Source organism: Podarcis filfolensis (genome assembly GCF_964270895.1).
Source record: "Podarcis filfolensis genome assembly, chromosome: 2".
Lineage (NCBI taxonomy): Eukaryota > Metazoa > Chordata > Lepidosauria > Squamata > Lacertidae > Podarcis > Podarcis filfolensis.
This window is the reverse complement of record NC_139605.1, coordinates 76,364,729-76,382,652: the sequence shown is the minus strand read 5'-3', so window position 1 is coordinate 76,382,652 and position 17,924 is coordinate 76,364,729. Positions and strand designations below refer to the sequence as shown.

The window sequence follows — 17,924 nt, the reverse complement described above, 5'->3', positions numbered from 1 at the left end:
ATCCAGGTTCTAACCTGACTCAGTCACTATTCCTCAGTCTATTCTTCATATGGCTATTGTGTCCCTCTGTGGTATCAATTTATTTAACTATCTTATACTAGTGCCTTGTTTACAAAGGTACTCTTAGTACTGGAGTCTTGCATATCAGACTATTTTTTTCACAATGGCTGTCATACTATTTGTATATCACAGGTGTTAACAGCAGTTGAGAGTCCACCTACCACTAAGTGCTACAGCAATTGCTAGCAGTAATTACAGGTTCCGTAGTGCACTGGGAAGTGTTTATATATAATTCAGGTACTAGCAATTACATATATAACAAATCACCTTGAATATGAAGGCAGAAAAAGTTCAACCTAAGGAGCTATGTTAGTTCATGGAAATAAATTGCTTGACTCTGATATACCAATAATAGTTTGGAAGGACTGCTGGTTTTATATTACTAGGCATTGCGAGGAAGTATTCACAGTGAATATGTTTCTTACTGTTGGTCTATTATCAATGGTAATCTTATTACTGTGTGTCATGCAAAGCTAAATTCTCCATATGTTCTCCTCTGATGCATCAGCTCCCACACTGATTCACAGAACTCCAAACCTGCCATAACAAGTGGAGACACTGGGGATCAAAAGTTGCCTCTGCCTCCTGGGTCAGTGAGAGAGTCTACTCAGGCAATGCCACTCATGGGGGCAAGGTATCTAATCCCACAGCATTTTAAAAAATAATAAATAAAAGAAACACATCAATCGGGTTTTGTAAATAAATTGCAGTGCCAAAGCAGAAAGACCTTTAAAGAATAGTCAAAAGAAATTACTTCTTCACACACTGCATAGTTAAACTACCACAAGATGTTGCAATAAGTATTTCCAGTATCGGAACCATTAAGCCTCTGAATGCTGGTTTTTGGGGAACATGAGTGGGTACACTCATGTACTGATTGTGTGCTTCCTGTAGGAACTGTGAGAAGAGGATGCTAGACTAGATGGGTTTTGGGTCAGGTACAGAGGTGCTCTTCCTATGTTATTAAGATGGTAGTGTCACGGACTGGCTGGACACAGAGGAATGGTGGGCACTAGCTAGTGAACCCCCAAGGCTCAGAACCTGGGGATTGTTGGTCAGAGGGAGAACCCTGGGAAGAGTAGCTGCCGGAAGCAGAAGAGGTAACAGGGTTTAGTGAGCAGGGAGAGCCTGTGGCAGAGAGAACACCAGAATCCAAGGCGGAAGCAGGAGAGGAGGGAGCCCAAGAGGCAGAGATGAGTCAGGCTGGTGAAGAAGCCAGGGTACCTCCCCCTCCTGCTGTGCCAAGTTCCCCCTGATGCCCCAGGACCAGATAAGGTATAAAAAGGGATAAGCAGAGACAAGTGTGTCTTTGTTGTCTCAGATTGTGTCAGGGCTAGAGTTAGATGCAGGTCAGCACGAAAGTGATAAGTCACTGATGCCAGTGAACTATTATTCAAGTAAACTAAAGTACAGTTCTGGCCTAGTGGTCTCAGCAACCCTGCGTGATAGTTCTTGCCCTGATGACACAGTTGTGAGGACTGAAGGTCTCTGTTTTCCCACCCCTGTCTAAGGCTCCTCCTTTCCAGTGCTATTCCCATGCAGTCTCAAACTGCATCTGTGAACAACTAATCTCTGTTCTGCTTTCTTCATTTTTGTGTGCGTTCTTGGAGACCAGAGGGGAAGGAAGCTGGTCGCAGCAGGAGGGAGAGACTCTCTTAATTCTTCAGCAGCCTCTTGACTCCCCTCCTTTCCAGCCTCTACTTCAGTCTCAAAGTCTGGACTGCACTGTGTCACAGACTCTTCCTGCTCACTAAACCCTGTTGCTCTTCCAGCTTCTGACACCTCCTCTCCCAGTCTTCTCTCTCTGACCACTGACCATCATCCCACCACCAATCCCCTAACTCTGAGACTTCTTCCCATGGGGGTTTAGCTGGGGTTTCCCAGCTGGTGCCTCTCACCACTCCTCTGCATCCAATCAGTCCATGACAGATTGCTTGGGAAGGACACAGGATGAAGGAGATTTAGGCAGCTGTGGGAAGGAGGGGACCTTCAGTCTCCACAACTGCCTCATCGGGGCAAGATCTACTGAGAAGAGTTGTTGTGCTAATTAGATTTGGCACTGCTCAGCAGACTTACTCTGTGTGTTTTATTCCTGACACCCATTCCTGACAGGTACCTATTAATTCTTTCAAACTATAGATCAGGGTAGGCAACCTAAGGCCCGTGGCCAGATGCGGCCCAACTGCCTTCTCAATCTGACCTGCGAATGGTCCGGGAATCAGCGTGTTTTTACATGAGTAGAATGTGTCCTTTTATTTAAAACGCATCTCTGGATTATTTGTGGGGCCTGCCTGGTGTTTTTACATGAGTAGAAAGTGTGCTTTTATTTAAAATGCATCTCTGGGTTATTTGTGGGGCATAGGAATTGATTCATTTTTTCTTTCCAAAATATAGGCCCACCACATGGTCTGAGGGACGGTGGACCAGCTCACGGCTGAAAAAGGTTGCTGACCCCTGCTATAGATACTAAAAACTGACAGTTCCCTACCCATCACAGGGTTATCTAAATCATGCTAGGAAAGTCCAGCACAGTGAGGCAGTGTCGCACTGTCACCCTGCTGGCAGCGGTGCGTCTCTCACATATAAGGATGGTGTGGGGAGGAGAAGGGTGATAAAGAGACTGGAGCTGCATGGGTGCACTGGAACAACCATGCTCCACTAGTGCACCCAGCCTGTCTGCCCTACAGTAAGCAGCATCAGCACTATCAGAAGGGCAAAGGCATGGCACCATCCCACCACACTGGCTGCTCCTGAATCATGTTTACCACAAATACAAATTCAACAGTCCACAACTGGATTTATTTTTTAGAATACTTAATAGTTTAGAAGACAAATTCCAGAAAGAGTATTAGCAGTGTTTTTCACTGTAGTTTTTCAATGAATGAATAATAGCATACAAAGATCTTGAAATTCAATAAAAAATAAGATGCATAATCCTTTATAGAAACCTAGCAAGATATAAGAAAAACTGAATTCCAATACTGAATCGCACATCCTTTTCTTTCCTGGTACAAACCTTACTTGAAAGAGCCTTCACCTTTTCTTAACAATTACTACTTTCATATGCTACAAATCTTGTGATAAAGCTCAGAAATTATACTGGCTACTTGGATATCTCATTAGACTTTTCTTACCCTTTTGTCTCCAGGCTAATAAGGGGGGGAAAAATCTAATCTACAGCTTTCTAAACGCTAAATTAGATCTAATGAGAGGGCACTTTCCCAACTGTTCAACAGCAGGTTTCAAACCAATGCAAGCTTTTTATGGTTCAGACATCCAGGGATGATGACAACACATTAAAGACAGTTTAAAAGTCAAATTCAATTTATTTAAATAACTTGTATATATATATATATATATATATATATATATATATATATATATATATTCACAAAATGAAAACATTCAAAGCCCACTCCAAGAAGAAAGTTTTTACAATTGCTATTATTAGGCTGGTATCATCAGGTTAGGCTGGAGAAGGCTCCCTACCCCATTCTTAGTTCTTATACTAAAGTAAGAAACACATTACAAAATAAAACAGAGTTGAAACAACATCCTCATCTTTTGCAATCAGAAGCATGTCACATTTCTTATAAAAGACTCTGTCCGCTCCTTTTCTACTGAACACACACGTTAAGCCTGAAGCGTCCAACCAGTTGGTAACAACCATTTGGCCACTAATGCTAAACCATTCTGGCATTTCAGAACCTAACCAGTTTAGTATATATCTATATTTATATCTATGTCCTTAGAGCAGCTCCCTTCAAGTAAAACAGCATGGTGGTTAGTATAATTTATATTTACCTTTATATCCTGCCAGATTAGTTTATGAGTCATATTTGCACTAGGCTCCGCAGTGGGAATGTCAGCATTTATGACTTATCCATTCACAATATTTGGAAAAAAAGTTGCTTCAAATAATTAACAATATATACCTTGTCTACACATTAATCAAATTGGATGGATACCTAATGATACAATTTTTGTATATTTTTATATGTTACTTCTGCTATATATATGTATTTTATTTTATCAAAATAACAATATCTCACTACCCCCTAGCACCACTCAGTCTCATTATAACAATTTATAAAATTACCATTTCATAAAAATAGAAATGAAAAACTATCACCCAAAGGGACAGGATTTTCCACTTCATGCTAAATGCACTTCATGTCCGTCATCTATCACAGATAGTGTTCTTTTTTATCAAAAGCCAGCAGGATGCATAAATAGCAAGAGAGACTCATATATAATTAACTTATCACAACCAGAATACGGAGTTTACATGACAGCAAAAACAATCCTAGCAAGACATCTACACCAGTCATAAGCCTAGAATAAATCTCTGTAACAAATGGGATGTTAGCACATTTAGAATAGTAACCAACTTTGCAACTGCTTCAAAAACTGTTATCTACAATTCTATAGCATTCTTTACTAGCCATACTTTGCTAACAGGAAACAAGAAGGAAGTTGTAGATGCAACCTGTACAGTTACCACCTGTTTCAAACAAAATGACAGCACACCATTTCAGTAAGAACCACCGCTTCCATGTGCTAACATTTGTAGATTGCAATGAAAATAAAAATATGACAAAAGAGGATTATTGGGCATTTGAAATGGTTATTGACTAGCTTGTGGGTACTCCTAGGTCTGGAGTTGTTACTGGAGGTCCACTGCTCTGCATGGACTTGGAGATATGCTGGGAAAGCTCTTCATGTCATTCCATCTCTGAGTGAAATCTGAAGTACCTTAGCTACTCAACAGTAGTACCTTCCTCATTGAATATTCCTCCCTCTGATTTACAACCAACAACACCATTGTTCAGCTTTCACCACAAACTGAAAACCCATCTCTTTTTTTATGCATTTGGAGAGGATTAGGGTTGAAATATTGGGCCACCTGGAATTGTTATAGGAAGCAGATTAAGTTACTGAGGTTGAGACACATCTGATCAATTGAACAGTGTTGTCAAGCACTGGACTATGGAATTCTGGCCTCAAATAACACTTTCAAATAATCTTCACTTATCTCTTTTTCAACATTTTAAAGAAACAAAAGGACCTAATGCATGGCGTTTCTATGAAGACCATAAACCTGAAATGGTAAAGCAATGTCCCTCATACTTTTCTATGCAGAAAAAACCAGCATTTTCCCTTTACTTTCTGACTGCTTATATTGCTATACTACTATGAAATAGCTCTCTATTAGTTATACTAGAATGTACTAGTGATGTTAACGCACAGCTCTTGGGAAAACTGCTAAACAAATTTTCTGTTCTCTCGCTGATTGTACTTGACTAGTAGTTAATGCTTTGTCCCAAAAGAGAATTTCAAGCTAGGACTTCAAGAGGACTTCAAGTTAGACATAAATTACTAATAAACTAAGACTACTGTGCCAATATAATTATGACATTTGAAATTCTGCTGGCTTCACATACCAGTCTTACCACATAGGAATAATGGGCTTCAATTAATTTTCAGTGCACAAAGTAACCAGCCTGCTTCTGCTAGCTGAAATTAGAGCAATAAATATCTATGAAGTTTTATAACAACAAAAGAAGTAAGGATAATACTCACAGCAACTGTAGAGACACGAGCCCATCAAAAAGACCCTTGGGAATCTCTGTGATCTTATTTCCATAGAGCACTCTGAAAAATACGAAGAGGCAAATTAAATAGTGCAAAGGTGCACTACTTACAACGAATCTTATGTTTAGCCACATTAATTTTTCTATCATTCTCCTCTTTATCAAGAGTTAGTTCAGTTAAACTGCTAGCTATCAAGAAGTGTGCATGCACACTTCTTGATAGCTGAAGAAGTGTGCATGCACACGAAAGCTCATACCAAGAACAAACTTAGTTGGTCTTTAAGGTGCTACTGGAAGGAAAAAAATTTTTTTTTGTTTTGTTTTGAATAAAATAAGACTTGCAGGTAAATTAAATGTTTGGAAAAACTTTTGAAAATTGAATAAAGGATTGTTACCTGCTTTATTTATGTCATAAAACATTTTCAAGATCGTGTTTGCTCTGCATCAATTTTTGGTTTATCATTTAGGCTTAGTGGGGTGGTTAAATGGGAGTGAAAATTTCATTTATGTATCTTAGCCTCTCTAGCCTATAAACATATATGAGAAAATAAAGTGACATCAATTTTTGAAAAGCTGAACAAATAAAACTAAAAAAACTGTTTTGGGATCTAAAGTTATCATCAATTGCTCGGGGATACTGATGGATAAGGAAAGAGGATATTACCTCCAAGAGTAAAGTGAATGCACAGGCAATCTTCCCATATACAAACCAAAATTGGAGACAACTTTCATATTTGCATTATGAGGCAGCGGCAACTTACTTCACTTATATTCAATGCAATCCTATGTATGTTTTATCATAAATAAATCACATTGTGCTAAATGGTGCTTACTCCCAAATAAACGTCCGGTATTGAAGAGCAAATAAGAATGTTACTGGGGAAAAGATTTGGGATTTGAATTCGAGGAAAGCAAGAAAAGAATTTGGAGACCTGCTGAAGAAATGTTTGCATTAGGATCTCAGAGCCTGTCCTGTTGAGATGACAATTCCTAAAGGAGACAGCACTGCTCTACTATATTTGGCATTGCACATGCCCATCACCAAACAATTGGCTGTCAACGCAGCTAAGTGTCACAACCCAGAAGCAAAAAGACCACTCACACCATAGTGTGATTTTCAAAATGGATTTTTGCGTATCTCATAACCTTTTTCATTGTGCGCTGGGGGCAGTGAAAAATGGTAAGAAAAAGTATATGGTGGTTGCTTCACAAATGTTCCTTTTTCTTTCTTTTTGTTTTGCTGGATATCAATGCCCAATGTTTTGCTCTATCAGCATTTTCTAGTACATTTTGGCTCATTATTCAGGAGTAGTTTTAAACATTCTATTTAAGTGTTAGATTAGCATAATCTAAAGTCATCTATTTAGCTTTCAAAAAGGATCTGAAATATGTTACAAGTTCCAGAAGGAAATGCTAAGAGTAGTGGTAAAAGCTTAAGAGGCATGCATTGGCTTATGCTAAGAAAAAGTTGAAGGAATGTTAGCTAACAACTGCTCTGGATATTAGATACCGTAAGGAACAAACATTATGTTCCTAGAATAATTGAAGAAATCCTAGCCAAATAATTCAAGGTAAAAATGATTACTGCAATGCTCTATCATCAGAATCATTCAACATCTTCCTTCATCTCTGGCATCCCCACAAAAAACGATAACACACCTTCACTCATTAGGTGATAATGTAGTTGTGAATGACATGCCAAAGGCTGACCACCATGATGTATTTGGATCCAAGCTATCTTTTAAAAATGAGCTGAATCAGAAGGGGAAACAATTTAACATCTTATACATCTCTGAAATAAATTCTCTTGTCAGCCCAAATCTGAGAACTGGTTTGACACATCATGTGAAATGTCTCCAGACAGTCTGGAAAAGGCCTTCTTTGCTGTGGGACAGCCAAATTAAATGTGCAGAAAGCCTACTGGCACCCAGAAGTCTTAGACACAGTGTGCAAAAGATTGAGAGACCTTGGGGACAGTGATATATCATTTCAGTGAAACAGCTGTAACATATCCCAAGCTATAAATATAATGAAAGAAAGAAGAAACTGATGCTCATTTCAAATCCAATACTAATTCACTAAATACCCCACTGAATTAAATGTAATTTATTTTAGTTTTGTTAGCACATTCAGGGCTAGGAGAGAATTCACATAACACAAAGTCTCTTTAGCCCCTACTCTTGATCAACATTTGAAAAAAGCAAGCTAATCCTACATATTTCTTAACTCAAAGATAAAGAAACTCATTATAACAGGGCTTGTTCAAGAAGCAGTATAGATTAGCAAATAAGTTTTAATGGTCATTGCTATTACATAAAAAACCCTGTCCTGGAAATTTCAATATTAAAATCAATTACTGCTATTCAAACCATGAAAATGAGAACAAAGCAGATTTTAGAGAACTGTTAAGTGTTGGATCATTAGACACATTTAGCAGTTGTAGTGAACAAGCTTCAAACTTGCCTATCAGATTAATAGACACAGTTCTGCACCATCATTCACAATTTTGTGATGGGTGGGTGTCTGGTTACAACCTACAGTGATCAGGACATCATGTATCATAAATTAAAAGAAGACATACAATAGTAAATAACAGGACAAGGAACTGTTTAAATGTAACTAAATAATGGAATAATTTTGACTTGAATCCAAAGATCCTACTGTGCAACTCACATGGCAAAGTTTTCCCCTTCCAAGTCTGCAACTCTGGTTGCAGAAAAGCTGCTCTAGAAGGCTGTCCTCTGGCAACAAGTTTCAAGGAATAGAGATTAACTGTTGTTACTACCAACACTGTTTTTGACACTAAGTAAAATAAATATACAAAGAGTATACTTGGTTTTTTAGAGGCCTAAATCTCTAACCTTCATAGGGTATTCATCTATAAAAGGCATCTACGAGTTGCATAAACAATGGCACCTTCAAGTCTGTCTGATCAATTTCCAATTTAAGAAAGATTAGGTTCTTCTCACAAGGTGACAATTGCACTGGGAAAAGGAAAGCATCACCAACCAATACTTGATCTATTTATTTTTAAGACTCTCCAAATCTCCTATCCAAGGTTACCCTCTACTTACAGCGAGGTGAGTGATTTCAAGCCCTGAAAAGCATCTGATGCAATATCCGATATTTGATTCTTGCTGATATCACTGTAAGGATACACAAGGGAAGAAGACAAGGTACTCATGAAAACACAATTTACCAATGCGCCCTAAGCTTTTAAAAATGATTTATCTTTAGATAACAGCAGCACACAGTTCTGCTCCACTTAAAGTTCTTAATCCTGTGGAAAGAGAGATGTGAATTCACCGAACACATAGTGACTATGGTACAATGAACTTCATTTTAAGGGTAGCATCACTACTATCTTAATTATAGCTCATACAACTATACTGACCTTCATATATGGTTCTATATTTTCTATATGAGCAATACATGGCTGAACTAAAAAATCTAGCAGTGGTTAAAAGGATAGCGAGAACTCTCCATCTAGTAAATTCTCTGTTGCATATTTATAAACACAACACATATTTTTTCTAAGAGGGTCATAAAACACAAGGAAACCTGCCTAAATTATTACACTGGAATTCCATTTATATTTCTATAAACCCTGTATATAAATGCAAACACTGAATACATCTGCAATCCTACACACACTTACCTGGGAGTATGTCTGATTGAACTCAGTGGGGTTTACCTCTGGGTGAACATGCATAGGATTGCATAGCATGAAAACCCATTTATAGGTAGGCAGAAAAAGGGAAGGAACTCTCTAAGTTTCTAAGCTCCTTTATCTCATATTTGAACTCACAAAAGAAACATGAATAAAAGAAACAAATAGTATGGTAAAGCAGTATGTGTTGCACTGTGAAAAGCCAATTCTCTCTCCCTGGTACTGGGAGGCTGGGCTTTAACTTACAGGAGTGCTGGAACTATAGGGTGGATAGTTATGCATTGCTAACAAAGAGAAAATCTGCATCAACACAAAAGGATACAAATGTGCATAAAATTTACATATGGAGTATACAGATGCAAATTTAGAAATAATTATTATATTTTAAACAGAAATACAATACATCTCAGTATAGTGAGGAGGACACCAGGTGACTTGTGTAATTCAGTCTACTGACCAATTGCTGCTGTCAGTAGACAACTTCAATGCTCCTGTTCTCTTTTTTAATGAATATTTATTTTTAAACCAGACTTAAACTGGACAACCCTCAAACAGAGAATTGTACCCTGACAACCCTTCAAAAGAGAGGATTGTCCTTAAAGTAGGACACATGGCCAACCTGGTAGAGTCCCTGCAATAAACAGATCATCCCTCATTATAATTGCATTTCTGCCACCCCATTCGCTGTTCCTTAATAAGGATTGATCGTCAATCCCTTTCTCCTTCTTGTGAGTTTAAAAGACTCACTCTTTAAATTCACTTCAGTGGTTAAAAGTTTTTAAACAGAGTGTTGTTAACTGGCATTCAAATTTTCACTAACAGCTTAGAATTATTACAGAACAGAAGCAATTTATTTAGATCCATACAAGTTTGTAAATAAAACTCTTGTTTGGGGATTTAATGAGAATACCACCTTTTGTAACTTTGATTTTCAATTCTACCACTGTAAAACACACACACTTTTTATTCTCTTTGAAATAGGCTCCCTACATATTTGCAATAATTTCAAAGGTTGCATTTATTCTCAGACAACCTTTGAAATCTCTTTACAAAATAAGCAATCTCCACAACCTGTAATTATACTGTATATATTGAGTAGCATATGCGCAGGCCTGATTTTTTGACATACACCTGGTACCACACAATTTTGTAGCTTTTAAACCATTATAATAGTGCAGCAGCAAAGCATGCTATACTATTAACACAGACCCCAGTGTCTGTGATAGCCTGAAATCTGCACCTACAATAACCTCAATATTTTATACTTTGGTTTACAGATTTTAAATTATTAAAAAGTTTTTTTATCTATTATAAGATACAGATTAGCCTTTTCCTGAAATATTTCATGAAATTTCTGTTCTGTAATATTCATATGGAATTGATTTCTAATAATATATTGCCTATGCTGAAAATACAAGAAATGAGGAATAGTTCTGTTTGTTTTGCTGTGCTTGTTTTATCACTTCTGTCATCCTTCTAAAAAGGTTAACCCGGAAGAGAATGCAACCAATTCCATAGAAGAGTCTCTTGGCAGTAGCAGAATTTCTTAGGTGCTGGGTGTGTGTATCAGTCATAGTATATGAGGTACCATATGCAGCCTTATTCATAAAGAGTAGGGTTTCTTTATAATGCTGCAAAGTAGCCCGAGATTGGTAATTTCAGAAAAGCTGAAGCTTTTGAAGTAGCCAGCACCTACATATCTTTTTCTGCAGGTACACCACAATACTATGGCCATTTTCTAGTAAATAAGCCCCACTATAGTCGACAGGGCTTAAGTCCCAGGAAGTTCCAACATTTTAAAAAAATAATAATCTGGAATCTGTTCCATTCACCATCAAGTATGTATTATTGCTTTGAAACCAAATGAAACACCAGCAGGCCTGCTAGTGACTTTCTCTGACATTTTCCTAGTAGATTTGAACATAAACTTAGCCATGCTTTGCCTTCTTTTACTACTGACAGCAATTTAAAGTACGTAATTGTATTGAAGTTGTTGAGTGTTTCCCAGGCTAACACTGGCATAGATGTATTACAAAAAGAACCCCAACCTCACTATACTTACATGGAGATTAAATCTATTTCCTATCAAACATAAAAAGCACAATATTACTATATGTATTTGCAAATTGCTCTTACAAAAACTGTCTTTTCAGCTCTAAGCCAGTTGCTTAAAACTAGAAATAGGAAGAAAAACATAAGCCAGTTTCCTCCAAGAAAATGCATTTCATGATAAGGACAGTAATGTGATAGAAGCAGATAGAGCTGTTATTAATGGCTTAACTGCCATGCATTGTTACCCACACTGTCCTAAATAAAAACATTATTGGTGTCATTCACATGGGCCTTATACCATATGCATTGGTATCAAACTGATAGTGCCACAAATGCATTAGCTGGATCCAGTTCTACATGTTCATGAGATGTTTTCCTATCCTCTTTCATGTCAGCAACTTAGTTATTGTTGTTGCTTTCAGATCAGATCTGGTCCTGAAGTAAAAGCTAGAAGAACATGAACTGGTATGATTGACTGTATTCAAGAACAGCCTATGTGCAGGTGATATTTATTGCCCTCATGATACATGTTGCTCTGGAGGTCCTTCCAGTTGCATAAATAGCAGCTTGCCCATTTGCCTGCCTCACGGGAAAGTAGCTTATCAGCTGCAAGCATTGAAAATATTTTATATACTGTATTAAACTACTTAAAATACTTACATTCTTTTTAATTTCTTGTACTGCGAGAAAGCTCCAGGAGGAATGTTTTTGATAGAATTCTGCTCCAAGCGGCTACAAAGAGAATTAAACACATTAATGCCAAAAAGGCAAAGCCACAGGATAAATCTTTAGTATTTATTTTTAAATATACCTGACACTTAAAACCACAAAAAACAAAACAAATATTTAAATGCTATTAAAACTTCTCAAGATTCTAGGCAAAAGCAAAGCAGACATCATCATCATCATCATCATCATCATCATCATCATGTGTTCTAAAGATGGGGGTGTGGGAGGAGTAGACTATCCCATAAGCTTTCTATAAATAGTAATATGAGTTCATTGTCAATATTACTTTCCCTGTTCTTATTACCAACAGAAGTCTAGCCAGATGTTAAAAACAAATCCAGGAAAATTCCAGAATGGCTCTGAGCTTTTAGCACAAACAAGAATTGTCTTTAATGTAGTCTACAACCATTTATAAACTACTTCAAATAGTTTATGTACAGTGAACTGTGTGAAGAGATGCCCTTGAAGGTACCTTCCAGTCTTACAATTCAATGATTTGTTTTATTCTGCCAAGAAACAGCTACTTTGCCCTTTGGGAGCTTTATTTTTAAGGCTTCAACAACTGTTCAGGTCAAAGGACAAGAGCAATTTCCTTCACTCTCTCTAATAAAACAGCAAAGCCTGAAGAGAGTGCAGAGCATCCTGATGGATTCAAAGATATTTCTCTGAACATTAAGAGCAAGTCCGTGTATGCTCTGGCTTAGACCAGACACTCAACAAAATGGCTGAAAACAGCAAGGAAAAAGAAAGATGCACTTAAGGTGACAAATGATCTTCTAGGGTCAAAACCCCACCTGGAATTCTGTCTTAATCAATCTCAAGGTTCAGCACTTTTTGTCATCTCCTTAGCTGGCACCTGAACACTTCACACACATGGTAAGACCGCAATGCAGGTATGTATATATAAAAAGAGTACCTAACACAGCTTTTCTAAAACCAGATCACATTACTGGGAGCAACAAAACCATATAGAGTAATACTGATTGCTGGTTAAGTAAGACATTCATATCAATGTAGGTTCCAGCTGGTGGAAAAGGGGAAAATGTTACCAAGTTTGGTAATATGAGCAGCTTACTATAATTTTCCCAGTTTGAACAACATCTTAGCTAACAGCTATGTTACTGTGGCCTAATCGTTTGTCAAGACAGCTTTGTTACTGTGGCCTAATCATTTGTAACACAGACAAATCATTAAACCGGACAGAAAAAAGAATGAGGCATCAGTACTGATAATTTTTAGCTGTCAAGTAAGTGGAGTCTACAAATGAGAGAGCCTTGCTCTATTAACAAGCAGTGCTGTGCTCTCTTTTGGAAGTGTCAGAGCTCATCCCTTCCATAGTAGGAAACTGTGAATAACCTGTAGGCCAGATTGGTAAAATAAGTAAGCAAGCTTGTCATGTTCTCTGGTTGCTCCTTTCTGGGTAGCATGGCTAGATGGCCTCTTTTTGGAAGACAATAGCTTCTAAAAGTACATTTTAGAGAAAGTAGGGGATGAAATTAAATACATGTTTTCAGTACATTATGTACTGTAATTGATGCAACAAGGAAGGCAAAGCAGGATCAAAGGGATAGTCTGCTCCAAGTATTTAGCAAAAGACACAAATGTGCATGTATGGATAAGTGGACATGCCACAGTGCCTGATGTGATGATATCAGTGTATTTGGCCTTGCTGAAGCATTTCCAGAGCAGAAACCTAATTGCTCATTGTGCAATGCCAGGATATATTAGGGCTCATTATCTCTTCAGCCTGAAGTTGAATAGAGTGGCTATAGAGTAGCATCCACTCTCTTGCATGCAGCAGGGGCCAGGAGTGATTCAGACATGCACTGTCAACACTTGAGGATTGCAGCATATGTTAATGACTTCCATCACTGAATGGGCTATCATATATCAACCACTGTGGAAAGAACAAAAGTTTTCCGTTGGAAAGCACTGTGTTTGAATTTGCGATCTCAAATGATAACAAATTACCTGTGGTCAATTAAAGCAGAATGTTGGTAAATGGAGTCCACACATGTGCCTTTAAGTCATTATATGATAAGGCATCAAGTAATGTGCATGAGTGTGAACTGGCACAGAGAGAGAAGGCAGGAACCATCACTATAATGTCTGTTCTACCCCTGCTAGCTCACCTTCTGACACCAAACATTCCCATTTTAGTATGTATTAACTATATTTGCCACCTATTGGTGCATCGCTTCTGGTAGCAGCAGAGAGAAAGGTGGTAATTTCCCCAATGTAGCAGAAAAAAAATTAAACAGTTAGAACATGGTGGAGAGAGAATTAAGAGCCAGAAAATGAGTCTGATCCAGCCAACCATGCTACTAGTGAGCAAGTAAAATTATTGGTAACCATAAATAAATTATGTTAGAGGGAAAGTGTACAGAAGGGGTTGGCTACCACTGCTGGGAAGAAAAGAAAATTGATTGGTTACTGATGTCCATATAATCCCCCTTACCCCAAAGAACAAGTAGAAAATTTAAAAATAAATGATTACTGAGACAAATGTGGAGGATGTGGTGGGTTGAATGAAGGCAATGTGAGCGAAATATATAATGTGCAGGAGACAACAGCTGTCATTGTGTACCTTTTCAAAAAGCAAAGTGCTCAGTCTTGCTGCAGAATCCCATTGCCCCAGAGAATCAGCAGTTTGCCCAAGGCAAGTGATTTATGTGAGCCACAATGTCAGGTATATTGCTGGATCCATGCCAAGTGTGCCTTTCTTCCAGTTCTGCATTGATGTATTTATCAAGTAGTAAATGACTACATGGCAACCTACCATGCCTTCGAATACTGTCATATTTCAATATTTAAATTTAAATATGTTTATTAAATTGAAGGCAGGAAATCAATTACAACTTACACAGTTGTAAAATTGTACAGCCTATTAGTAGCTTGATGTAGGCACAGTAAATCCGCTCCTGTCCTAACTTTGAGGGCTCTCTGGCAAGCTCCAAGTTACTAGCTGTCTTTCCAGAACTGTGAAAATGGGACCAGGCAGGTGGAAATATATTTGAGCATATTTGATCCACACTATCACTATGCACAGATTGAGATACTAATATATTTCCTTCCCCAGCCATGTGGGAGGATAGAAGACCAACTAACCAAGTAAGTTAATAATGGCATCACATAAGTATGTCCACATAGGAAAACACAATCCACAAAAGGCATGAGACTGCAGCACTCTAAAATAAAGTTGCACTTTCTAAAGGTGAGTTCAAATGATTTTTTTTTGAAAGGACATATTACTGCACAATGAAATGTCCCTATTGCTATTCATTAGATCCGCCGCCCCCCAATGACAACAACAAAAAATACTCCCAGCAGATGAAATGTAGATGCATACACATTAAATGCAACAATAGTCATATTTGATTTAGATGAAATTCAATTTCAGCATTTGGTAGTACAGCTGCAGCATATCATTCTATCTGTAAGGCAGATTTCAAAGTTCTTTCGATGTTCCCATCATTTAGTCATATGGAGAAACAGTAAGGCACATGTTACTAAAAATCCAACCCCAGACCCCTATTCTCTAAGTCTTAGGCAGAAAGTACTTGAGTGATGTTTTTAAAAAACAGAGGTTTCACATACATTATGATAAACCAAAATTTGCTCTTTTGTGAAAGTAAAATAATTGAACTTTGGAACCTTGGGGTATTGCCATGAATGCCAAGTTCTTCAATTTGCAGCACAAATTCATGAATATTTCTAAACTTCTATCTACATGCTATAGAGTCATATAATCATAGAACTGAAGAGTTAGAAGGGACCCTAAGGGTCATTTAGTCCAACCCCCTTCTATGCAGGAATCTCAACTAAAGCATCCATGACAGATGGCCATTCAACATCTGCTTAAAAACTTCCAAGGAAGGAGAGTCTACCACCTTCCATTCCACTGCAAAGCAGCTCTTAGTGTCAGAAAGTTATCCTGATGTTTAGTCAGAATCTCCTTTCTGTTAACTTGAAACCATTGGTTTGGGTCCTAGTCTCTGAGCAGGAGAAGACAAGCTTGCTCCATCCTCCATGTGACAGCCCTTCGGATATTTGAAAATGGTTATCATCTCTCCTCTCAGTCTCCTCTTATCCAAACATACCCTGTTCCCTCAACCATTCCTCATAAGGCTCGGTTTCCAGACCCCTGATCATCTTGGTCATCCTCCTCTGCACAACTTCTCAATATCCAGCTTAAATTGTGGCACACAGTAGTTCAGGTATGGTCTGACAGAACAGAGCAGTACTACGACTTCCCTTGATTGGGACACAATAGTTATATCAATGCAGCCTAGAATAGCATTAGCTTTTTTTGCTGCTGCATCACACTTGTTGACTCATGTTAAACTTGCAATAGATCATTTTCACATGTACTACTGGCAAGTCAGGTGTCCCCTATCTTATATTTGTGCTGCGGGGTTTTCTCGCCTAAGTACAAAACTTTACATTAGTAGTCCCTATTGAAATTCATTTTGTTAGTTTTGGCCCAGTTCTCTAATCTCTTAAGGTCATCTTGAATCCCGAAATAAGACTGGTGATTGGGAGTCTATTCCAAATTCTAGGCACCACAACCAGAAATATTTATGATATCTACTCACTGTAAATTCCATAACAGAGGGGCAAGGGGAAGAGTTTCAAAGGAGGAGCAATGCTGGATTCATTTACAGTGAGGCATGTGGGTATAGGGCAGCATACTACTACTACTACTACTACTACTACTACTACTACTACTACTGGCTTGTATCAAACAATATTGTCTTGTTACGATGACATCCTCTTCTTGCATGCCCTCTATGCCCTCTCCAAATCTGTTCTGAGGTTCCCTCAATCATCTGGACCAGATCTGAGAAGAGTGTGGGGGACACATGAGGAGCTGATGGGGAGAGGAAGTTCTGTTGCAGAGGCAGACATTCTGCATTAATGGATAACTTCATTGAATAGAACCTGTTCTTTGTAAGTTTATTGGAGATTGCTAGTGTGAATGATCATTGTTTCTCAGTTAATGTCACAATATTAGTACAGGGTGAAAAGATTTGGAATTTACAAATTCCAAAGGCCTCATATTCTTACGCATCCTGGTGCATACTGAAAAACCACATATTATGCATAAAAGCAACTTTTACAATAGAGGTTCAGATTGGAGTATTAATCCCACTTAATCATCCATTTAACACAATGGACTTCTGAATAGGATTGCACTGTAAATTTCGGAATATCCATTGGTAAATGGTTACTGCCATAAACTGATGGTAAAAAATAAAATAAATCAAAAGCAAGCTGCATGTGAGTTTTCTGTCTTTGGCTGGAATAGAGCAGAGAGAGCCAAAGTGGCACTTACATTTCTACAATACTCTCCGGAAGGTTGGCTGGGATTTCTGTTAAGCCCTTTCCTCGACAGTCCACAATATTGTTGCTACAAGTGCAAGCAGATGGGCAGCTGATGGAATTGGCATTGCAGGATGGAGGTTCAGCATGTGAACCTGGGAAAGAAAAGGAATCAATATCAGTATTTTAAAATGTGGTGTTGTGATAATCTGCCATTTATATCAGTGTAAAACAAAGCTTATTTGCCACATTGCTTATGATGACAACAACAACAACAACAACAACAACAACAACAACAACAACAACAACAACAACATCAGTGAGATACTTGAAGATGTATCTCTTTGCCCTGGCCTTTAATACCTGAGATGTGTGTTTTCAGAACCTACCCTATCTTCATTCAATTGACTTTATTGTGTCTTTCCTAAAGGAGCCTGAGAATTAAACTTTGTTAAGAGTGCTGGGGACTGTAGTCTGTGGGAGTAAACTAAAATTCC

The 17,924-nt window shown here is 38.0% G+C and overlaps 1 protein-coding gene across 2 annotated transcripts in view; it reads right to left on the bottom strand.

Annotated features, from left to right (window-relative positions):
• SLIT3 (slit guidance ligand 3) overlaps nucleotides 1–17,924 on the bottom strand; it is a 395,171-nt gene that overhangs the window by 119,157 nt on the left and 258,090 nt on the right. For both annotated transcript variants that reach the window (XM_083596748.1, XM_083596749.1), the window contains exons 9-12: nucleotides 17,441–17,582; nucleotides 12,037–12,108; nucleotides 8,729–8,800; nucleotides 5,644–5,715 (exon numbers count right to left, since the gene is read on the bottom strand). In XM_083596748.1, the coding sequence (XP_083452874.1) occupies nucleotides 5,644–5,715; nucleotides 8,729–8,800; nucleotides 12,037–12,108; nucleotides 17,441–17,582 (358 nt within the window). The remainder of the gene's footprint in view (nucleotides 1–5,643; nucleotides 5,716–8,728; nucleotides 8,801–12,036; nucleotides 12,109–17,440; nucleotides 17,583–17,924) is intronic.